Consider the following 19484-nt stretch of genomic DNA (forward strand, 5'->3'; position numbering starts at 1 on the left):
AACTAACATAAACAGACACATATAAACTCTTCTAGTCATTTGATTTCACGTCATATCAATCCAAAAATACAATTACTAAGTACGTTAAATGGTACGTACATTTGTAACTCTATTGCCCCCTTGAGTACTAAGGTTTATCACAAAAGTAACGCAACAATGCACTTTATCATAAGCTATTCGTTTGGACTTCCACACATAAAATATCCCTAATACCTGAAAGATATAATTGAAACAGTCTTGACATACCACATTAGTCTTTGATGAACCTATACTTTTCAAAGAGGAAAAAGCCAGTCAGTTTCAGAATCCGAGAACTATCCAAGAAAGTTTTAGCCTATCAGAAAACTAGCTAATCAGAAATGCTCTCTGCCTGTGAATCATTTTGTTAGGGTTTGCTGACATCAAGGTTACTGACATGTTTTGGAGGGCTGCGTTTTGGAGACAGGATGTTTAGGGAGGTTAGCAAAATGACAGATAAAATTACTTACAGCACCTTTAAAGGGATAGTTCACCCAAAAATGAAAATTCGGTCATCATTTACTCACCCTTATGTCATTTCAAATCCATAAGACTTTCGTTCATCTTCAAAACACATATGGAGATATTTTTAATGAAACCTGAGAGATTTCTTTCCTTCTTTGAAAATCCACAAAACCAAAACTAAAGACATGGTAAAAAATAATACATATAAAGCTTCCAAGTTTTCAGAAGAGTCGTGATTTCTTTATATGATGTACAGATTTATTTTAGGCTTTTATTAACACACACACGCACATACAAAGAACATGTCAAATATAGAAAATTAAAGGGCAAAAAAGCATGACAACCATTTTTCTTTTTCTTTTCTTAGGTGACACGCATGTTTGAGTTTAGTCAAGAACCACTGAGGTTTGTTCTTGTGCATCAAGCAAGGTTGAGCTTTCATGTTTATAGTTTTCTCATCATATTTGAGCTCTCTGTATAGTATTGATCAATGTTGTTTATATATAAAAGCATAAATTAAATCTGTTCATCAAATAAAGAGATGAATGCTCTTCCAAAAACTTGGATTAAAACACTTGATTCATATGGACATATGTATCTTCATGTGCATTTCCAGAACATGATTGAAAGTCTTGTGTGTTTAGAACCACACAAGGTTAAGAAAATGATGACAATTTTCATTTTTGGGTGAACTAATCATGTACAATCTAAGTATGTACAATGGCTTGGCATAGCCATGCATCAATACCTGCATTAACGTACTTGCATAGACTGGGCCTAAGTCGTGCTGGGAGCAGTAGTATGCTGTGCCAATCAGATCAAAGATGCTGAAAGCATTCCCAAAATGAGATGCTAAGATGACCACCAACGAGATGGGAAAGAACTCACTCTAATCTTTGTTTTGAAGAATGCGTGAATTAATTGTAGTTTGAGGTTTACTCTATTGGACACAAAGACACTGCAATATCAGGTTTAATTTAGATTTATGACAACTTAGAAGGTCCTAAAAAGGAGTTCTCAGCATCCTCCCTGCTTCAGAGCTCAAAGGGGAAATGGGTTTGTGCTGTGCTTTCCAGCTCAGTGAGCATTTATCCGAATTACACACCTCCAAAAAGACTCCTTTATGTTCCACTAGCATAAACCCTGGCTCTGGAGCCAACTCCCAGCCCCCTCTCTCCTGGGATACTGTGAGTGATGTATTTGAGAAGGGCAGTGGGGGGACTGGGAGGCAGGAGAGGGAGCTAGAAAAAGAAAGAGTGAGCAAGGCAGAAACTGAGCCAGAGAGAGCACAGTAAGAGCCTTTACATGTTAATTAATACACGCTACGCTCTGGCACTAATCAATGTGACGAAGGAACATGGAGAGCAAAGGAGTAATTACTGTGTAGCTGAAAATTGAGGATCACAGACAGAATCAGTGTCCTAAAGAGACCGAGGCAAACCAAGATCCTTCACCAAACAGCAAGAAAGACCAGGAGTTTTACCTGCTTTACTCTTGGCCTTCCAGGAGAGAACTTCCTCTTGGAGATGGCTGGCTTTCCCATACCTATCTTGGGCGTAAAAGGGAAAAAGGTGGTGTTGGAAACACTGGGGCTGTATCCAGCTGAATTCAGGCTGTGGGTTGGCGTCTGGCTTTGCGATGTCTCCCTGGGCGAGGCTTCAGTGGAAAACGGGGACTGGGTCAACTTGATTGAGCCCTCGGATGACATTCCTGGGGAATGCTTCAAAATGAGGCTCTTATCCTCAATGGGAGAACTGAAACTGGAGAAACTGTGCTCGCTGACAGGTGTAGTGTCCATTTCCACAGTAGGACTGCACTCAGCATCCAGTGGGACACTATCAGGCTCAGGTAAAATACAAGTGAGCTTGGGATCTACCACCTCCTCCTCTTCATGTTCTGGTTGGTCTTGTTTCTGTCCCTGCTCAATTTCCTCCACAACACTCTGGGCTTCTAGGACATTTGTCATTCTTTTATCCTTCATATTGGAGGTGTCTGAGGGGCAGACATCCATGGGTTCTTCCTCTTGGGCTCGAGAGTGTTTGGGGGATGTTTCTTTGGTTGGCAAAGCAGGAAGAGCTTTTGAAACGTCCACTTCAGGTTCATCCTCTGTAGCTTCAGGCAGTTTATCCTCCGTTTCCTTCCCCATTTCCAAAGCACCAATGAGACTCTGTTCCTGGTCGTGGTCTTCAGTAGTGGTAGAGGCCTGAAAGGAGAGGGAGGGTACGCCTACTAAAGTAGCGGAGCACGGAGGAGGCTCGGGACCCTCTGTCAAAGTGACTGTAACCTGGATCTCCTGGGCAGGTTCAGCAGCTGCAAAAAACACAAACCTAAGAACTCTGTGGCTAGAAAACACAATAATACAGAACACTTTGCATGCTTATGGATAAGAACTACTGACTAAGAAAGAAAAACTTACATGACAGAAACTCTTCTGGCAGAGTAGGAAGTGGACTAGTACTGAGCTCTGTCTCCAACGGCACTTCCTCCTCAGCCTCATTGACTTCTTCAACAGCCACAAAGACATCTAGATAGGAAAGAGAAGTGTCAAGTTACACAAGGAAACAACTGTGGGACAAAATAGTTACTTAGCTATTCTGAACATGCACAAGGGTCAATGAAATGACATTCATTTTTGTTTCCATTTAATTATTTGAAAAATACATTACAGATCCAACTCATACAAAGCAATTTGAATATACCATGTATTCAAGGTCTAAGGAAAACATCATGACTTTTTACTTGGTGGTTACAACAATGACATTTCTTGTGTCTTTAAGTTAAACTTTTTTTTTGTTCTTCATCTAGGACACTCGTCACCTACTCACAATTGTTTTCCTGAATTAAAATAAACTGGTTGTGTTTGGTCATCAGAACTCCAATTATCTTTGCTCAAACTGCATCACAACATGCACCAAAGAATCTGACACACAGAGCACTGCATAAACAGTTGATAAACTGTTTGAAATAATAAAACCGCAGGTAGTCTAGAATCTTTCTAGCCACGCAACTATGGTCAGTGCAGTGGAATTTGTTAAGAGACTTTTACATGAGTTACGCCACAGAATGGCACCACTAACTTATTACAAGTTCAATCTCCCTGTAGCAACTTGGGGTTTAGTGCATTACTCAACAAAAGGCACAACAATGATTGCTTATGTCCTGATCCTTAAAAAGATCAAAACCAGCAACCATTTAGATACCATTCACAACCTGTGGTCTCTTCAACAACTATACCACAATCTGGCATCTTGACAGATGTTCAGCTTTGAGAAAATGAATATTAGAGCTATATTTAAAGTGACCACTCACACCATCAATCAGATGAGATGCAATTGAGATTTGCTTTGCTTTGACAGAACAACCATTTTTCATCACAACTACATACATAATTCATCTTTTGGTCAAAATCAACAGAGCATGATTGCTCACAAAATGAATTTACTACAGGAACTAAGAAATTACATCGGTAACACTATTTTACAGTGCCGTAGTTACACGTTACCACATGTACTTACTATAGTAATAACAGTAAATTGTGCATAATTACAAGTAACACCCTAAACCAAACCCTAACTGTAACTCTATAGTAAGTACATGTAATTAATTAATAATACTCAGTATTTAATTGAGTAATTACAATGTAACTACAGCACTGTAAAATAAAGTGTAATCATTACATCTTGTTTTCTACTATTATTTAATTTATATTTTATACATTTATCTTAAAGATGTATAAAATATTTTATATCAAATTAAACTGCGCTCTTTTTGCCCCCTCCTCCACCATACATTCACGCTTCCTTCACTCTGAACAACGAACAGGAATACTCGAGCTGCCACTGTGGCCCATTGTGCCAGGCATCACCATGACAACACATCCACGAGCCCTGCTCTTGTTAGACACTGTTGAGATGGTCTCATACAGGGCACACAGAAATGAATAAACAAACACAAGCCATGCTCTCCACTCATACACAAGACTTCAGAATAACTACTAGACCAAAAACAAACAGTGTTCAAATGCTAAGCCTTCCATATGCAGGATTGCAAAACTAAATAGACAGGCTATAGACTGTATATTCTATTTTGTAAGACCCCCTTTAATAATTTGGCAATGTAAAGGCTATATATTCACACCAATAAAACATCTTGAATCCAAATCTAACCTGGGGCGTAAGATAGCCATCAGAGACTCAGGATAGAACAGCCATCATTCATTGCTAAAGAAAAGTGAGGCTGATTGTGATGTCCTGATAACGTCTCAATACTTACAATCGACTAGCAGCACAGGAAAGATGAAAGCCTCACTAGTTTAGAGCTGCTAGCTATTTTTTTAACACACAACTCATAGTCTAGAGTAGAAAATATCTTACCCTCCTCACAAAAAAAAAAAAAAAAAAAAAACACTACACCAAACCTACAAAGAACACTACAACACATGCTTACATCTACACACAACTACATACATTTTAAACAAAATGAAGGTTGTCAGATATGTTGAGCTTGATAATTAAATTCTGCCACAAAATGACTTTACTTTACATGTATCTGGTCTTTTTTTTCCATAATTTACTGATAAACAAGTCCACTAAGGAACTGTAGTGTGTGTATTGAACATGGACACGAGGAAGTTTGGTATGCAAAACTTAAATGAAACAGTTGTACTGTTGAATTAAATAAATGTATTAAGTGTGCTATGAAATCTTTATGTAATTTGACAAATTAATATCAATTTAGTACAAAAAAAAAATATATCAGATTTTTACTACACGACTACTACAATGACAATATTATTGCAATATCCACAGAAATTAAACGAATAAATACATTATTCTAAAGTTAAATTCATCTTTTGTGTTAAGGTGCAATACAATTATTGGTGCTTGATTAAATTACGATATTATCAGTATACATTAACATGATAATCAGTATTTCATTTTTCAATCTCTGATTCTCGTCAATAAGGGTATATTGTGCCACCCCAAAAAACAACACACAAAAGCAATAATCAGAGGCTGTTCTATATTGAGCCCCCAAAATGTGCAGTGTGCCACTAGGGAAAGAGAGAGGTTCAAGATTAGCCGAGCTGCTCAGTAGTGGCAGCATGTAAACAGGCCTCGGGGTACCTCAGTGAACATGTAGAGTTCAAACAAGAGGTAAGGCCGCTGAGGTCATCAGGCAGTGATGCACAATGACTGCAGCCCGGCTGGACAGACAAGGGATCTTCTCCCTTGTCTGTCCCTTGTGAGTCATTGTGCATGACTGCAGCCCGGCCTGTTATAAGCTCCTCTTCAGAGCTTATAACAGGATACTGACACAATCCACTCCAGAGAGCAGAGAAGTCCTGCTGGCTGATTCTGCACACTGGCGCTGGGTTTCAATCACATATTATTGCTGATCGGGTACGCCTCAGGGTCCACAAACTCCCATAAGCCCTCACACTGTCTTCACTCGTCAATAGTCACCTGGTAGTGTCACAAGGCAGCGTTGCACACTGCCTGAGAGCAAAGCAGATGAACTTAAAGGATTTATCATTCCCAGTGTGGATATGACATCAGACAGGCTCTAGCCTCCAGCCAAACAGATTATCACTTCATAGCATCATAAAAGAAGCTGATCTCAAAGCAGCTATGCAGCAGCAACAGTACCATCAGCCATCTGTGCATGAGCGCAGGTGACTGTGTTGTTTGTGTACTGGGTCATGTGAGTAAGCGTGACTATGGTTCTTTTCAGCAGTATCAGGATGAATCACTGATGGCATCACACGTCCATGGCAACAAAAACCTTCAGATGGGTGGTGGAGTCGTTTTACCACCCTTGGGAAAATACCCCCTCAAACATGTGACTAACACATAAAGAGGTTCTATAATTACTGCCTATGAATGTACTAAGAATGTCAAAAGTACTGGTACTTCATTGCCAAAACAAGATGAGTGCTAAACAAGACTATTGATTTTTACTAGTCAACCCATCATTCAGAGAATTACCCAACTAGTTGATGAGTCAATGTTTACTTAACATAAATGGCCCACAATACAGCATGAAGCATTGCTGAGTTTCTGGCAAGTCGAGCACTGAGACTGTCTGTGATGTGGAAGAGAAATGAAAGTATGCATATTTCCATTGCCAAATGGTTTTTGCATTGTAATGAATGACCCACTGACCGCTTCTGGGCAACATCGGATTATTTTCAGGATGGTTCACAAAAAGTTTAGTTTTTATGTGAACACTCCGAATGAACTTCATCTCAGACACCCGCAGCATATGCATATATATATATATATATATATATATGCTAACAACTTGCCATGTGAATGATAAGCTATAAGAATGCAAGACCAAGTCCTATCTACTTCAACAGGGAACACAGCAATTTCAAAAACATTTAAAATGACATTTTAAATCAGCAACAAAAATAAACTCAGATAACCATTGTTTCTTAAGGCCTGTTCACACCAAGACAAATATTAAACATTTTAATTTGAAAGAACGGTTGTCAATGCTACATAGAGGGTTCTAAACTTTTTTTCCATTGCACTGTGAAGAAAACTGGCCAACCAATAAGATTTCCCTTTTAGTCACAAACCTAGAGCCACTGCTTTTACATAAAACTATGAATTGGTGGTGCTCATGAACAGACTATTTTTCTAAATGATAGTGGATAGCATAGGAAGAAACCAGATCCGACAGTATTGTCTCTGTACTCTTGTATTTGGTGGTGTTTGAGAACCATAGTGAATACAAATCTAAATGGCTGTTTAAAAAAAAAAAAAAAAAAAAAATGAATTACTGAGCATGTTTCCATGCATACCAGTACACAGATAACTCACAAAAATCAGCTTATTGAAATAACCTGTTGTCTGGGTTCACATGCAAACCAATAACCCGACAATGCAAGTAAACTACGTTTATATGATGTTTTTAATAAATCAGGTTATTGACGTCAAGACGTAATAATTTGTGTATCTGAGTATTTCATTTATGTTGGTGGCGATGTTAAATAAAGCATTAAAAACTGAAGAAGAGTATTGCAACATGTCAGCAGCAAACTTACAGCTCATATATTATCCTCTCATGCAGTTACAGAGCAGCATTTTGACTGTACCACTTATACTTTTGCTGCACGAGATGAGAAAACATTTTTATAATTCTTTGGGTCAAGAAAGAATCTGAGTTCGCGATACATTTCCTCCTCCCTTACTGCAAAACATTACTCTGTCTGGATGGGCTTAAATCCGCAGAAAGGACGCGTTCCTGTCACATATCGCACATGCGCACTTCAATAAGCCGACAGAGAGCAGGTGTAATGGGCAAAAATCTAGCTTTGGCGATCGTTTTATGCTTAAGCCATTTATGACCTTACTCTGATAAAGGAAAACGAGTAAATGTGTTTACATGACCACGTGCCTTGCCGGCTTATTAAGCATACCGAGCATTGGATTAAGAATGTGCATGTTAACACATTCACTTCTCTGTGACAAGAAAGTTGTATCATTGTGTGTACCATAACTAGGGTAACCACTGTATTTCTGCTTTTCTATAAGTGCCACCTACAGTCAGAATGATTAAATTTAACTCATCTACCTTTTTTTTTTTTTTTTTTTTAAACACAAAGGCCTGAACAGACAAATCACATGAACAAATAAGACCTAATTTTTGTGCTGAACGTTAGTTTTAGTGTGAACAGAACTTTATGCTCGAATACAGTTAAAAATATATATTTTAGGTTTGTCTAGACCAGGGATGGCGAACTCCGGTCCTGGAGAGCCACAGTCCTGCAGAGTTCAGATCCAAACCTGATTAAAAACTCACCTGCCTGTAGCTTCTTAGTCACCCTTCAGACCTTGATTAGCTTGTTCAGGTGTGTCTGATTAGGGTTGAAGCAAACCTCTGCAGGACTGCGGCCCTCCAGGACCGACGTTTGCCACCCCCGGTCTAGCCAATGCGTATGTTCAAGTGCACAACTCAGGAAACCAATTGTTTCTATTGCAGTGACACGATTGCCAATTTGTTTTTATTTAGAAGGCGGGACTTTTTCCATTGCCATTTTTCCACATTCATAGTAATACGAGTGAAACATCTTGTTATATAGACAGTCTTCGACTTGTTTTATATACAGTATAACCCTTAGCAAGCGGATGGATGGATGGATGGACGGACGGCCGGACGGACGGACTATTTGAGTTCTGTCTCAGTGGTCAAGCCAGCTGGTTTGAAAATGTACAGTCAGGCCAGCAGAGATAAAAATATTAGTATGTACCAATTATGAAAATAATTGTAATCACTAGGAACAGCACAAAGAAAATTAGCTTTTGTTTCCCTTAATTTTTTCTTTATTTTCTTAATTTATTAGTCCAGTGAGTCTATTAATCTACAGTATTAATAGACTTTTTCTGCCTTTATTACAATTTAATTAATTACTGACTGTTTACATAAATAATTACACCAATGTTTACTTCACTGAGAGGTAATTCTTACTTGAAAGCTAATGTTTTAAATTCAGTTTTTAATAACCTTTAAAGTCAACATGAAGTGACATCTGCAAACCATTTTACTTTTGTAATGTGATGTATTGCCTGGTGAAACGGGATGTTAAATGAGAAAATATGAATTGACAAAATAACAGGGATGTACAGTCATTTCAGAGATTACAAAGACAAACACTTTTTTTTCTCTTGGAATTAATATGTAAAAAGTAAACAGGGGCCATTTTTTTTTTCATGGTGATTTCACATTGTACTAGGGAGGGAGTATGCGGTCCCCATTTGTTCCTTCTCCAAAACACATGACACTGAAAAATTAAGTTATCCAGTGAGTTAATTAGTCTATTGCCTGTACATTGTTTTTCATTTTCTGTCTTTATCACACTCTTTGTTTTAGTTCATTTTAATTACTGACTGTTTACATCAATAATTACCTCTTTTTATTGTTACACCAATGTTTACTTCACTGAGAAGTACCATGTACTTGAAAGCTAATGTTTTAAATTATTATTATTATTATTATTATTTATTTATTTATTTATTTATTGAACAAATTTATAAACAATAGCATGTGCATTTTTGTTGTGGTATTAATATTGGCATTGACAACTGTGAAATTTCAGCTTTGAAAGTTCCAGCTGCTAAAATTCTGGTGTCGTGACAACCCTAGTTTGTACGTGTGCATGTGGGCTCTCAGAGTGTGTTTATCAGGAAGTGGGGGTGTGGTAGGGGTGGTTAACAGGTGGGCGTCTCTGTCTTGATTAGAGCCGTCTCTCTTGGGGGCCCAACAATGGGATGATTGCTTCCTCTAGCTGCTGGCAGCGGCCCAGTGCATTGCTGCTGGCATGACTGGCTTTACAAAGAGCCCTTACAACCGGGTCTGATTGTATCCTTTTCTGCCAACCACATGCCAACATATATCAACTCCCCACCACGGGCCCACAGGAAGAAAAAAAAAATCATTGGTAATAAGGTGCAGTTGGGGGATGTAACCACCGCAAAAGGCTCACTGCAAATTCATCTCTTTGCCATCAGGATACAGGAAGAGTCCATTCTCATTACAATTCCTAATAATGGTCCCAAAGAAAATAAGATTTGCTTTTAGCTTCCAGGGTCTTGATGATAGTTCACCAGCTGGGACCATGAGCACAGAAAGCCGATTCATTTTCTTCAGCAGCAATTTTAGAGAGCTCTGTAGTGTGCAACAAAAAGATAAAGTATAAAATTTCTACCCCAATTCTCCATGGTGGACTCAAAAACTAGCCATAAGGTCAACATGAAATGGCATCTGCAAACCATTTTACTTCTGTAATGGGATGTATTGCCAGGTGAAATTGGATGAGAACGTGAATTAACACGAATTGAATAACAGGGACTGGAGGACTGTCATTTCAGAGATTGCAAAGACAAACACTTTTTTTTGAAAATGTAAGAAGTAAACAGGGCCACTTTCATTTCATGCTGACTTCACATTGTACTAGGGAGGGAATATGCGGTCCCCATGTGTCCCTCCTCCAAAACACATGACACTGAAAAATGCAAATGCTCATTTAGGGCAGAATATGAATGATGTATTAAGTTGTGGCAGTGGTGTTTCTCAACCTGCTCACATGCTCAGGTCTCTGGCTGAACACACTGTAATTACAATCAGTGACAGCAGAGAGGCCCACACATTACATCTCTAACACATTAAATGCTGCAGCCTCAACAGAGCCTCTGTGACAGTCATGAAGAGTGCTTAACATCACAAAAGCCCAGCCTACAACACCTTACAGTTGACCAACAACACACATAGAACAGCAGTCAATAAAGTGAACAGGAAAAATAAATAAATAAATAAATAAATAAACCTCAATATAAGAAAATAGAATAAGCTAATTTATATATATATATATATATATATATATATATATATATATATATATATAAATAAATAAATAAATAAACACACACACACACACACGTTTAATTGTGTATTAAAAGCAATGATCTAATGATCAATTATGTTAATTGTTTTGATCTCAAATGGTTAGCACTAAATACAGGTGTAAACGTGAACCAATCAAATCACATTTGGTGATATTCAAAAAAACACATGTGACCACATAGCATCTGTAGTATATACCCATTCTCTTGGGATAAAACCTTGAGTTTTTTTTAAATATCTTTTGTGCTATATCAACACTGATGTAGTAAGTAAGTAAGACCCTTCCTGCGAAATCTGATCAAAAGTGATAACAGGAGATGAATTCGATACGCAGGTTAATGCCAGGTGTAAACTGCTATCTGTCTCAGCTAACCGGACACAGATGTTAAAAGCTGGTGTAAACAGGGTCTTTGTGTTAAGCAGTATGTCACAACACCTAGATTCCCCAACCTCAAAAATCCAACAAAAATACATTTTAGGATAGTATTTCCTCTAGAGTAATACAAAATAAATGACATTTTCCTATAACAGCCCTCCAGTACTCTATAACACTGCCAACTGCCAGGCTAACAAAAACATCAGATGTGTGTCGAGTGCTGAGAGACATGTACTCACCCTCGACTGGCTCTGGGTCAGTGAGCGAAGGCTCCTGACTGCTGATGGGCTGATTGTGCCTGCTCTCCTCTTGAACTTGCTTACACACTCTGCAGGTGTACCCATCCTGCACCTGGGTGTCAGGGTCAGCACCCTCCTGCCTCTCACAGTCCACGTGAACCCATCTGATAGAGAAAAATACAATAAACAACCATCTGTGACAACCATCAACGACCCTAACTCTACAGTGTAATTTCTTTTTTTTTTTTTTTAAACTGATAATATATGTTAACCTTTACATTACAGGAATTTCCAGTGTTAATACAAGCTAAAGTTCTATGTACAGCACCAAAAGCAGAAATGTAGAGCATGTGGTTTTGGTAAAGTTAAAATGTCTTATTTGAGCTAAATGTTCTTGCGTTCATTAGGGGTGAGACAAAATATCGATATGGCGAATCAATACGCTGCGCCAAATATCAATATTTTAATTAATAAAATAATGCGCTATAAATAGATTTCTCTGCTCACAGCGTCGCTACTTCAAGGCGGCGCTCAACACATGAATGAGGGAAACGTGAACATAAGTTAAACAGAAAGAGGTTTTTAACAGGATGGCATACAGCAGTGTGAGTAAAATACCTGTAGATGCCCCAGCCATGTTTAAGTTCAAAGTCTTGACGCACTTTTATACCACTGATGTGACAAACGTAGACAGACATCTTTGATGTTCTTAACCGAGCGCTTAGATATACACGAGAGCGTTTGATTAGGGATCCGCTAATAGACGCCTGCTTGCGAAAGCTCCCGTGTATATCTGTGTAAGTGCTCGGTGTAGAACGTCAAAGGGTCTGTTTGCACCTGGTCACTTCATGCATTTTCTCTGATCGGATAACTATCTGATCGTGAAAAGACCAGGTCTAAATGCTCTCCGAAACGGATTTGAGACTGATTTAAATCCGATCGCTCAAACCACTTCAGGAGGAAGTCTGGGACACATTCCAGTCAAAGCTATCTATGCGTCAGTCTAAATGCATCTGGTTGTTGAAACCACATATGTAAATTTTACTTCTCCCAAAACTACTAAAACTGAAACGTGTGAGAGTCAGATATGACAGCACTAATGCATCACGCATCGCCGCAGATGAACAGCTGACTATCTCTTCAGCAAGCTGACACGCAACCTGCCGCATATGAAAGTGAAAGTAAGTTGCAGATGTGCAACACACAATTACCTTCATTAAAAGTAATGAGACCTTCCAGTGCTGTTGCCGCTCTCTCCTATTGCGGTCTTTGATTTTGAAATTAGCTGATGGTCAATAAAATGCACCTCATATTTGTTGCTTTCGGTGACGCGAACTCCATTAGATCTGCATATAGCGCGGGAACTGAAGATTGGATTTATTCGCTTTGCGGATAAAGAGAGAAAACCTGCACTCAACCTTTTAACTGGCATTTTGATTTCATAGTTCGACAGATATCGTGATATATCATTATAGGATTGTCTAGCAAAATATCGATTATCGCAGAATCGCAATATTATCATTATCGTGAGCCATGTATCGTGATCACATCGTATCGTGAGGTACCCTGCGATTCCCACCCCTAGCGTCCATCATGTACACAGACATTGTTTACTATGATAATCTGTGTCTGTTTTTTGAGTGCCTTACGCCATGAGCGTTGTGTTTAAGATGTTGTATCAAGGCATTCAACTTTTAAAAATGCATTTCAAGACTCAGAATTCTGTGTAAGTTTCTGTCTGCATGGTCATGCAGTGAAAACTTTGGATATAAACAGTATTGTCAAACTAATCTCATGCTAACAAGTCTAATGTTAATATGCAGTCTTGCAGCCGTACTAGAAACTAATATGTGCATTTTAACGTTTAACCTGGTGCATTATCTTGCCCAATAGACATATATTGTAAATGTAGTACTGTTTGCTTGTTTTCACAAAATGAAAGACAAGTTTAAATTATTTTGTGTGCTAATTGACGGAATGTCATAGATACCACCCACAAAGATGAAAGGTTTTTTTATTTATTTATTTATTTAGTTGCATATAAGCCAGTCATTCATTTGTTGACTTCCTGAAGAGTGTGAACATTGTGATGGTTTCAAATATTTTTCTGCTTGTTTAAACAACCCAACATGAGTTTCTGGTTCAGCCGATGCTGTTGGACTATCTGTTTGTCCAACCCAATGGCATTTGGGAAATTTGTTTGAAAACATCATTAAAGTCATTATCTGTGCAATACCGCTGGGTGATGCTATTGGCGTTGTGTTGAACCTGGAAACATACCAGGAAACACATATGCAAACAGGGTGGAGACACAGAAATAACAGTCACGATTTGTAACTCTCGAGACACCATTGAGCCATTCTCAAAAGTTTGCAGTTCAATTACAACATTCTATGCAGACCTTTTGGAATCTTTTGTTTCAAATCAGTGGTTCGGAGCGTGTATCAAACTGCCAAAGTCACGCCCCCCCAGTGGTGAACCAATGAAATTTCGAAACTTTTCGAAACACTTATGATGTAACGAAGCCTCGTTTACTGAAATCCTGTGACTTTGGCAGTTTGATACACGCTCCGAACCACTGACTCAAAACAAAAGATTCGTAAAGCTTCGAAGCTTCATGAAGCAGTGTTTTAAAATTGCATCACTAGATATTGTTAAATAAAGTCATTATTTTGTTTTTTTGGTGCACAAAAAGTATTCTCGTCGCTTCATAACATTAAGGTTGAACCACTGTAGTCACATGAACGGTTTTAAATATGTCTTAGTACCATTTTGGGCATTTGAAAGTGTTAATTATCTTGCTGTCAATGGAGGCCTCACTGAGCCATCAGATTTTATCAAAAATATCTTAATTTGCGTTCCGAAGATGAATGAAGGTCTTATAGGTGTGGAACGACATGAGGGTGAGTAATTAATGACAGAATTATCATTTTTGGGTGAACAACCCTTTAACAGATCGTAGTAATAAAACTCTAAAATAATAAAGTCATTGTAGATGCTAGACAAATTTGGCAGATGCCAACATAAACAGGCCTTAATCCTTGAAAACTAGGAAAAAACTAAAGTAAAAGAATGTGAAAAAAAATTTATATAACCCAAACTACGTTACACACAGGTTCACTTGCAATGACACTAAACATGGTTTGTGTCAACCACAATGTGTTTTGTGAGGTGAATTACTGCCTGCTGAGAGCAGGAAACCATTGAAATTCAACTGACATTTAGAAACCAAACACTCAAACGCTGAAGGATAACACTTAATGAATTTTCTTAATAAAATAGCATTTTAATGAAAATTTGCGTCCCATTGTCATTATGCAGAAACCGATTCATTAAAGTAATAGGCCACTCGAGACTGCGTGATATTGTCATAGCTGAAGGAGTCTCATTTCTTACCTCTTACATGTGCAGCATGAGTGTTTGTCCGTAGGGCTGCCAGAGTCCTGATTCTGCCCACAGATGAGGCAGAGCAGCGCTGAATCATGCTGCTGTTGACATCCTTCACACATTACACCATTAGATGACCACTGACCGTTAGGCCTAATGCCACACTGAGCACATGTCCGGCAGTTCTGCAAAACACAACGTTCAATTCAGTCCAACATCCTCTAATGCATGATCATATAAAATCATGACAGCAAAACCATTTAAATTGAACAGGAAATCAAATTGAACTATTTCATATTCCTGTTCTTATTGAGCACGATTCATAAGTGCACATGAAACAGTTGTTTCGTGACCCTTTAATAACCAATTAGATTACAACCTAACTTTTATGGCCCAATTAAATCCCAGCTGATTAAATTAAGGATTGATGCATTATGAGTAATTTTAGCAAATACATTGGTATGAACAATTTTTTATTTTCATTGTAACAAAACAATTTTTTTTCTGGGAATACTAAAAAAAAAAAAAAAAAAAAAAAAACGTTTATATGTTTTATACCATTAAAAATTTGGGGTTGGTAAAAATTTTTAAAAAAGTTTTTGAAAGAAGTCTCTTATCCTCACATTCTGAAATGCTGATCTGGTGCTCAAGAAACATTTATTATGATTATCAATTTTGAAGCATTTTGTGGAAACTGTAATACATTTTTTCCCCTCAAGATTCTTTTATGAACAGAAAGTTCAAAAGAACATTTGAAATCTTTTTTAACATTGTAAAAGTCTTTACTCTTGATCAATTTAATGCATCCTTGCTGAATAAAGTATTCATTTTGGTTTTGTTTTTTTTTAATAAAATAAATAACCTGCCTTCCTCATCTTGACTTGTTTCGGACATGTCTTACTCGATTATCACACTATTTCATGTTTAAATAAACTGTACATAAATGTAAAGCAGTCAAGTGATTGCAAATATACATAAATATACCTACAGTGGTGTAAACAGTATTGCAAATCCTACTATTGCAATACTATTGCTTCATCCCTATCGCTTCATTTACAGCAGAGACCAACTTAAAATATCAAAACAAATGATTAAAAAAAAAAAAGTTAGATGACAACTCGCATCTGAACAATGACACTTGAATTTAACAATTGCAAACTGCAAACTTTATAGGCTCTCTTAAATCAATTTGGATTGAGTTCCAGCATAATTACTACTCAATAAATCCTCAAAATCATGTTCATCAGTCTGCATCAGCAGTCAATAGCAGTAAAGCACCAGAAAATTCAATGTCAATTAAAAAACATCATAAATAAAAGGCACTTCAAGCTCATCAAAAGCAGAATTTCAGCCAGCTTAAGAGGGGCAAGTATCAACTCTAATAACCACCCACAGACCCTTAGCGGGAAATCCAAGCCCTGTCAAGCCTCTGATGATGGGCAGACTCTTGTGCGGAGTCCTGAATGACAGGTGGGGCTTCTTGGCCGCCTCCACAAAGTGATGGAAGCAGTCTGAGAGGGATCTGTGTGGGATTTGATTCAGCTTTTATATTCTTTCAGATATGCTAGATAATTAGGGGTCTACTAACAATCTAACTCAATTTAGAATGTATTGTGTGGTCTCAGCCTCAGATGGCATACTTACAGATCATGTACAATCTGTTGCATACCACACAAAAAGTAAAAAGATCTTTTTTAAAAATGTAAGCTCCAATTTGATTGACTGACTTCATGCTATTTCTGGGCATATAGGGAGGACAGATTTTTAAATCAGTCGACACAGAAACAAAGAGTACTCTGATAAGCGCACTACATAGGGCATTTGACCATCTCAAGTCGGTTTTGCTATAGTCCCAAACAACCTGAATATTTGCAGTATTACTTAAAATGCATAAAATGAGTTTTTCTTTTTACACTTCTCAATGGAATATAGTCAAGAGGTTTGTATTGCACGTTCTGATTCAATTGCATGTCAAATATTTTTTGGTTTTATATTCTGATTCATCTGGAAGCTAATTGGTTTGATTTTGATTTATTATTAAAAATCCTTGTAGAGAAAATAAACAGGGAAAAATACAAGGCTTTTATAGCGTAGATGAACATCTATCCCACAAATCACTCACACAGCTCTTCAAAGTTAGCCAATACCATAAGTGAGGGTACAGGAGAACTGCATCTAGTACAGCATGCGCATTAGGAATAATTAATCTAAGGTAATGAATTCATCATGGTGATTAAATCAAGCTCCAGCAACATTCCAGAGGGAATATACAGTGTGCTGGTGAGATGAAAACCAATGCACTCTTCAATCCCATAGTCCATAAACACACACACACACACACACACACACACACACACACACAAAAAGTGTGTGGGTTGCGTGTTACAGGCTCAAAACGGAAGTGAAAGCACAGTGTCTATCTTCTCACAGCAGGCCAACATCACTGACACAATGCTGTTTGTAGTCCATACAGAAACACAAGCTTACCTTGCACCTCCAGCCATTGGTGGGTATTGTGTCCATGACTGGCTGCAGGCAGAATGTATGATATCCTTTATCACACATGTCACACACCAGCATCTTGCTGTCTTCCCCTGGGTTCCTACAGACCAGACAGGGGGAAAAAAAAAAAGAATACTGTAGGTTAAAGATCCCACAGATGGTGATTTTAGATATAGGGTTAGGGGCTTTTGCAAATAAGACATACTGACCTATTATACTGTTAACTGTTTGTTTGCAGCTAGTGGCAAGTAAGGCAAGTTTCAGTGACAAGATGCCTGCCTATTCATGGTGAAAGTCACTTTATATGACGAACAGATTGCGGAAGCTCAAACGTGCTGCGCAACACACAAGAATGAACCTCATTGGTTCTCACACGTCAAGCAAACATGCTTGACCTTCCTTTTACCACAACTGATGTGTGGATTGATGAATGTTTATATGTGAATAAAAGCCTAAATTCAATCTGTTCATCATATCATGTCTCTTCAGAAAATTTGGACTAAACCACTCAAATCATATGGATTAGTTTTACGATATCTTTATGAACTTTTTGACGCATCAAAGTGGTAGTTGCGTAGCTGTCAATGGAGGGACAGAAATTGCTCAGATTTCATCCAAAAAAAAAAAAAAAAATCTTCTTTTGTGTTCTAAGTTTTAGCTATTTGAGTTTTGATTAAGTCTGAACGATTAATTGATAATTTATTATTTATTTTATTTTCGGTGCATCCTGAATTTTCTCTCAGTTTTGACCCAGAATTTTGCAAACATCACAAACTAGTAAAGATACACAAACAATAAATCAACATATCACAATCAACTAAAGCCAACCTAAAAAAAAAAAGAAAAAAAAAAAAAAGGTTTTCGTGTACCACACCAATTTTAGCTAGATGTAGTTTTGACAGTTTAGAAGCATGAGCTGAGAAAGCCCTATTAGTCATGGAGCATAGATGTGTTTGATGGACTACCGGACAACCAGGCTGAGAGGAGCGAAGATCCCTGTGTAAATCATGATTCCACTGTAAATACATTCATGCCAATTATCAACCAAGATAATTGTTTAAATTTCCTGTTATTCTACAAATAATTCAGTGAGAAATATCAGAACCAGTCATTTAATTAATCAGTTCTTTTCCATTTCCATCTCCTACAGTTATTAAGGTGATTCAAGTTTGTAACTGGGCAGTGGGCTTAATCAAATTAACTGTCATGATCCATTTAGAGACTACCATCTGCAGATGTTTAAACAGCTGATTAGCAGAAGGGTTTGTTCCCCACTGTGTCAGTTTTAAAGTCTAAAGTCAGTCGGCTCCATACAGAATGCACATTTTTCTATTTTCCCATATTTTTAGTGAATTTTAGTGGAGTTTATTTAATTTCCACTTTTTTGCAACAAATTTAAAAATCGATATTGGTCAAACACCATGTAACATATCAACAGATCTACTCTCAAGACATCAGCGTCAGCCTTTAAAAAAGGCACTGTTAACTGCAGCCACCCCTCCTCAGCCCAATACAACCTTATTCTACATATACCCAGGCAAACAAACAGCCCATTACATTCTCCCCATGAGCAATAACACTTTCACTGTGGCTTTTCAGAGCCAAAATGTGTCTAAGTGGTAAATCAGAGAGGAGAAAGCCAGATTTAAAGAGCTAAGAGGAGGTGAGGGTGACATTCAGGAGATTTATCCATTTCCAGTCCTATATTTTCAGCCAATGCAAATCCACATTAAATGAGAACGTCATCTCATATTTACAGCTGCGCTGAGCCATTACATTCATTTTCACTCAAAGATCAAGACTGATGCATGTTCTGCCTCTCCCAGCCGTACTGTATTTGATACCCAGACCAGCAGCACATCACAGTGGAGATTACAGTTTAAACAAAATACAATCCGTTTAAACTACACTGCAATTGAAGCGTTACAATAATAAACATGCACTGCAAACTCCACTGTAAAAAAAATTCACTTTAAAAGATTGATGTTCGCTGCCTCAAAACAATATACACATATTGAAAGGCTTGTAAACACATTAGAGGTGTCTGACATCAGACAAAATGGATCTCCCAGCAGTCACAGAGTGTG

General features: G+C 37.8%; 1 protein-coding gene across 10 annotated transcripts in view; it reads right to left on the reverse strand.

Moving 5' to 3' along the window:
• The window catches only part of kmt2ca (lysine (K)-specific methyltransferase 2Ca), a 151719-nt gene that overhangs the window by 60688 nt on the left and 71547 nt on the right, over positions 1-19484 (reverse strand). For all 10 annotated transcript variants that reach the window (XR_007928005.1, XM_051883022.1, XM_051883028.1 and 7 more), the window contains exons 10-14: positions 17383-17497; positions 14905-15080; positions 11509-11672; positions 2900-3007; positions 1967-2793 (exon numbers count right to left, since the gene is read on the reverse strand). Coding sequence is in view for 9 of the 10 variants with exons in the window: in XM_051883022.1 (XP_051738982.1) it covers positions 1967-2793; positions 2900-3007; positions 11509-11672; positions 14905-15080; positions 17383-17497 (1390 nt within the window). In the remaining variant the exon portion in view is untranslated. The remainder of the gene's footprint in view (positions 1-1966; positions 2794-2899; positions 3008-11508; positions 11673-14904; positions 15081-17382; positions 17498-19484) is intronic.

The sequence above is a fragment of the Ctenopharyngodon idella genome, chromosome 23 (genome assembly GCF_019924925.1).
Source record: "Ctenopharyngodon idella isolate HZGC_01 chromosome 23, HZGC01, whole genome shotgun sequence".
In the NCBI taxonomy this organism is placed as follows: Eukaryota; Metazoa; Chordata; class Actinopteri; order Cypriniformes; family Xenocyprididae; genus Ctenopharyngodon; species Ctenopharyngodon idella.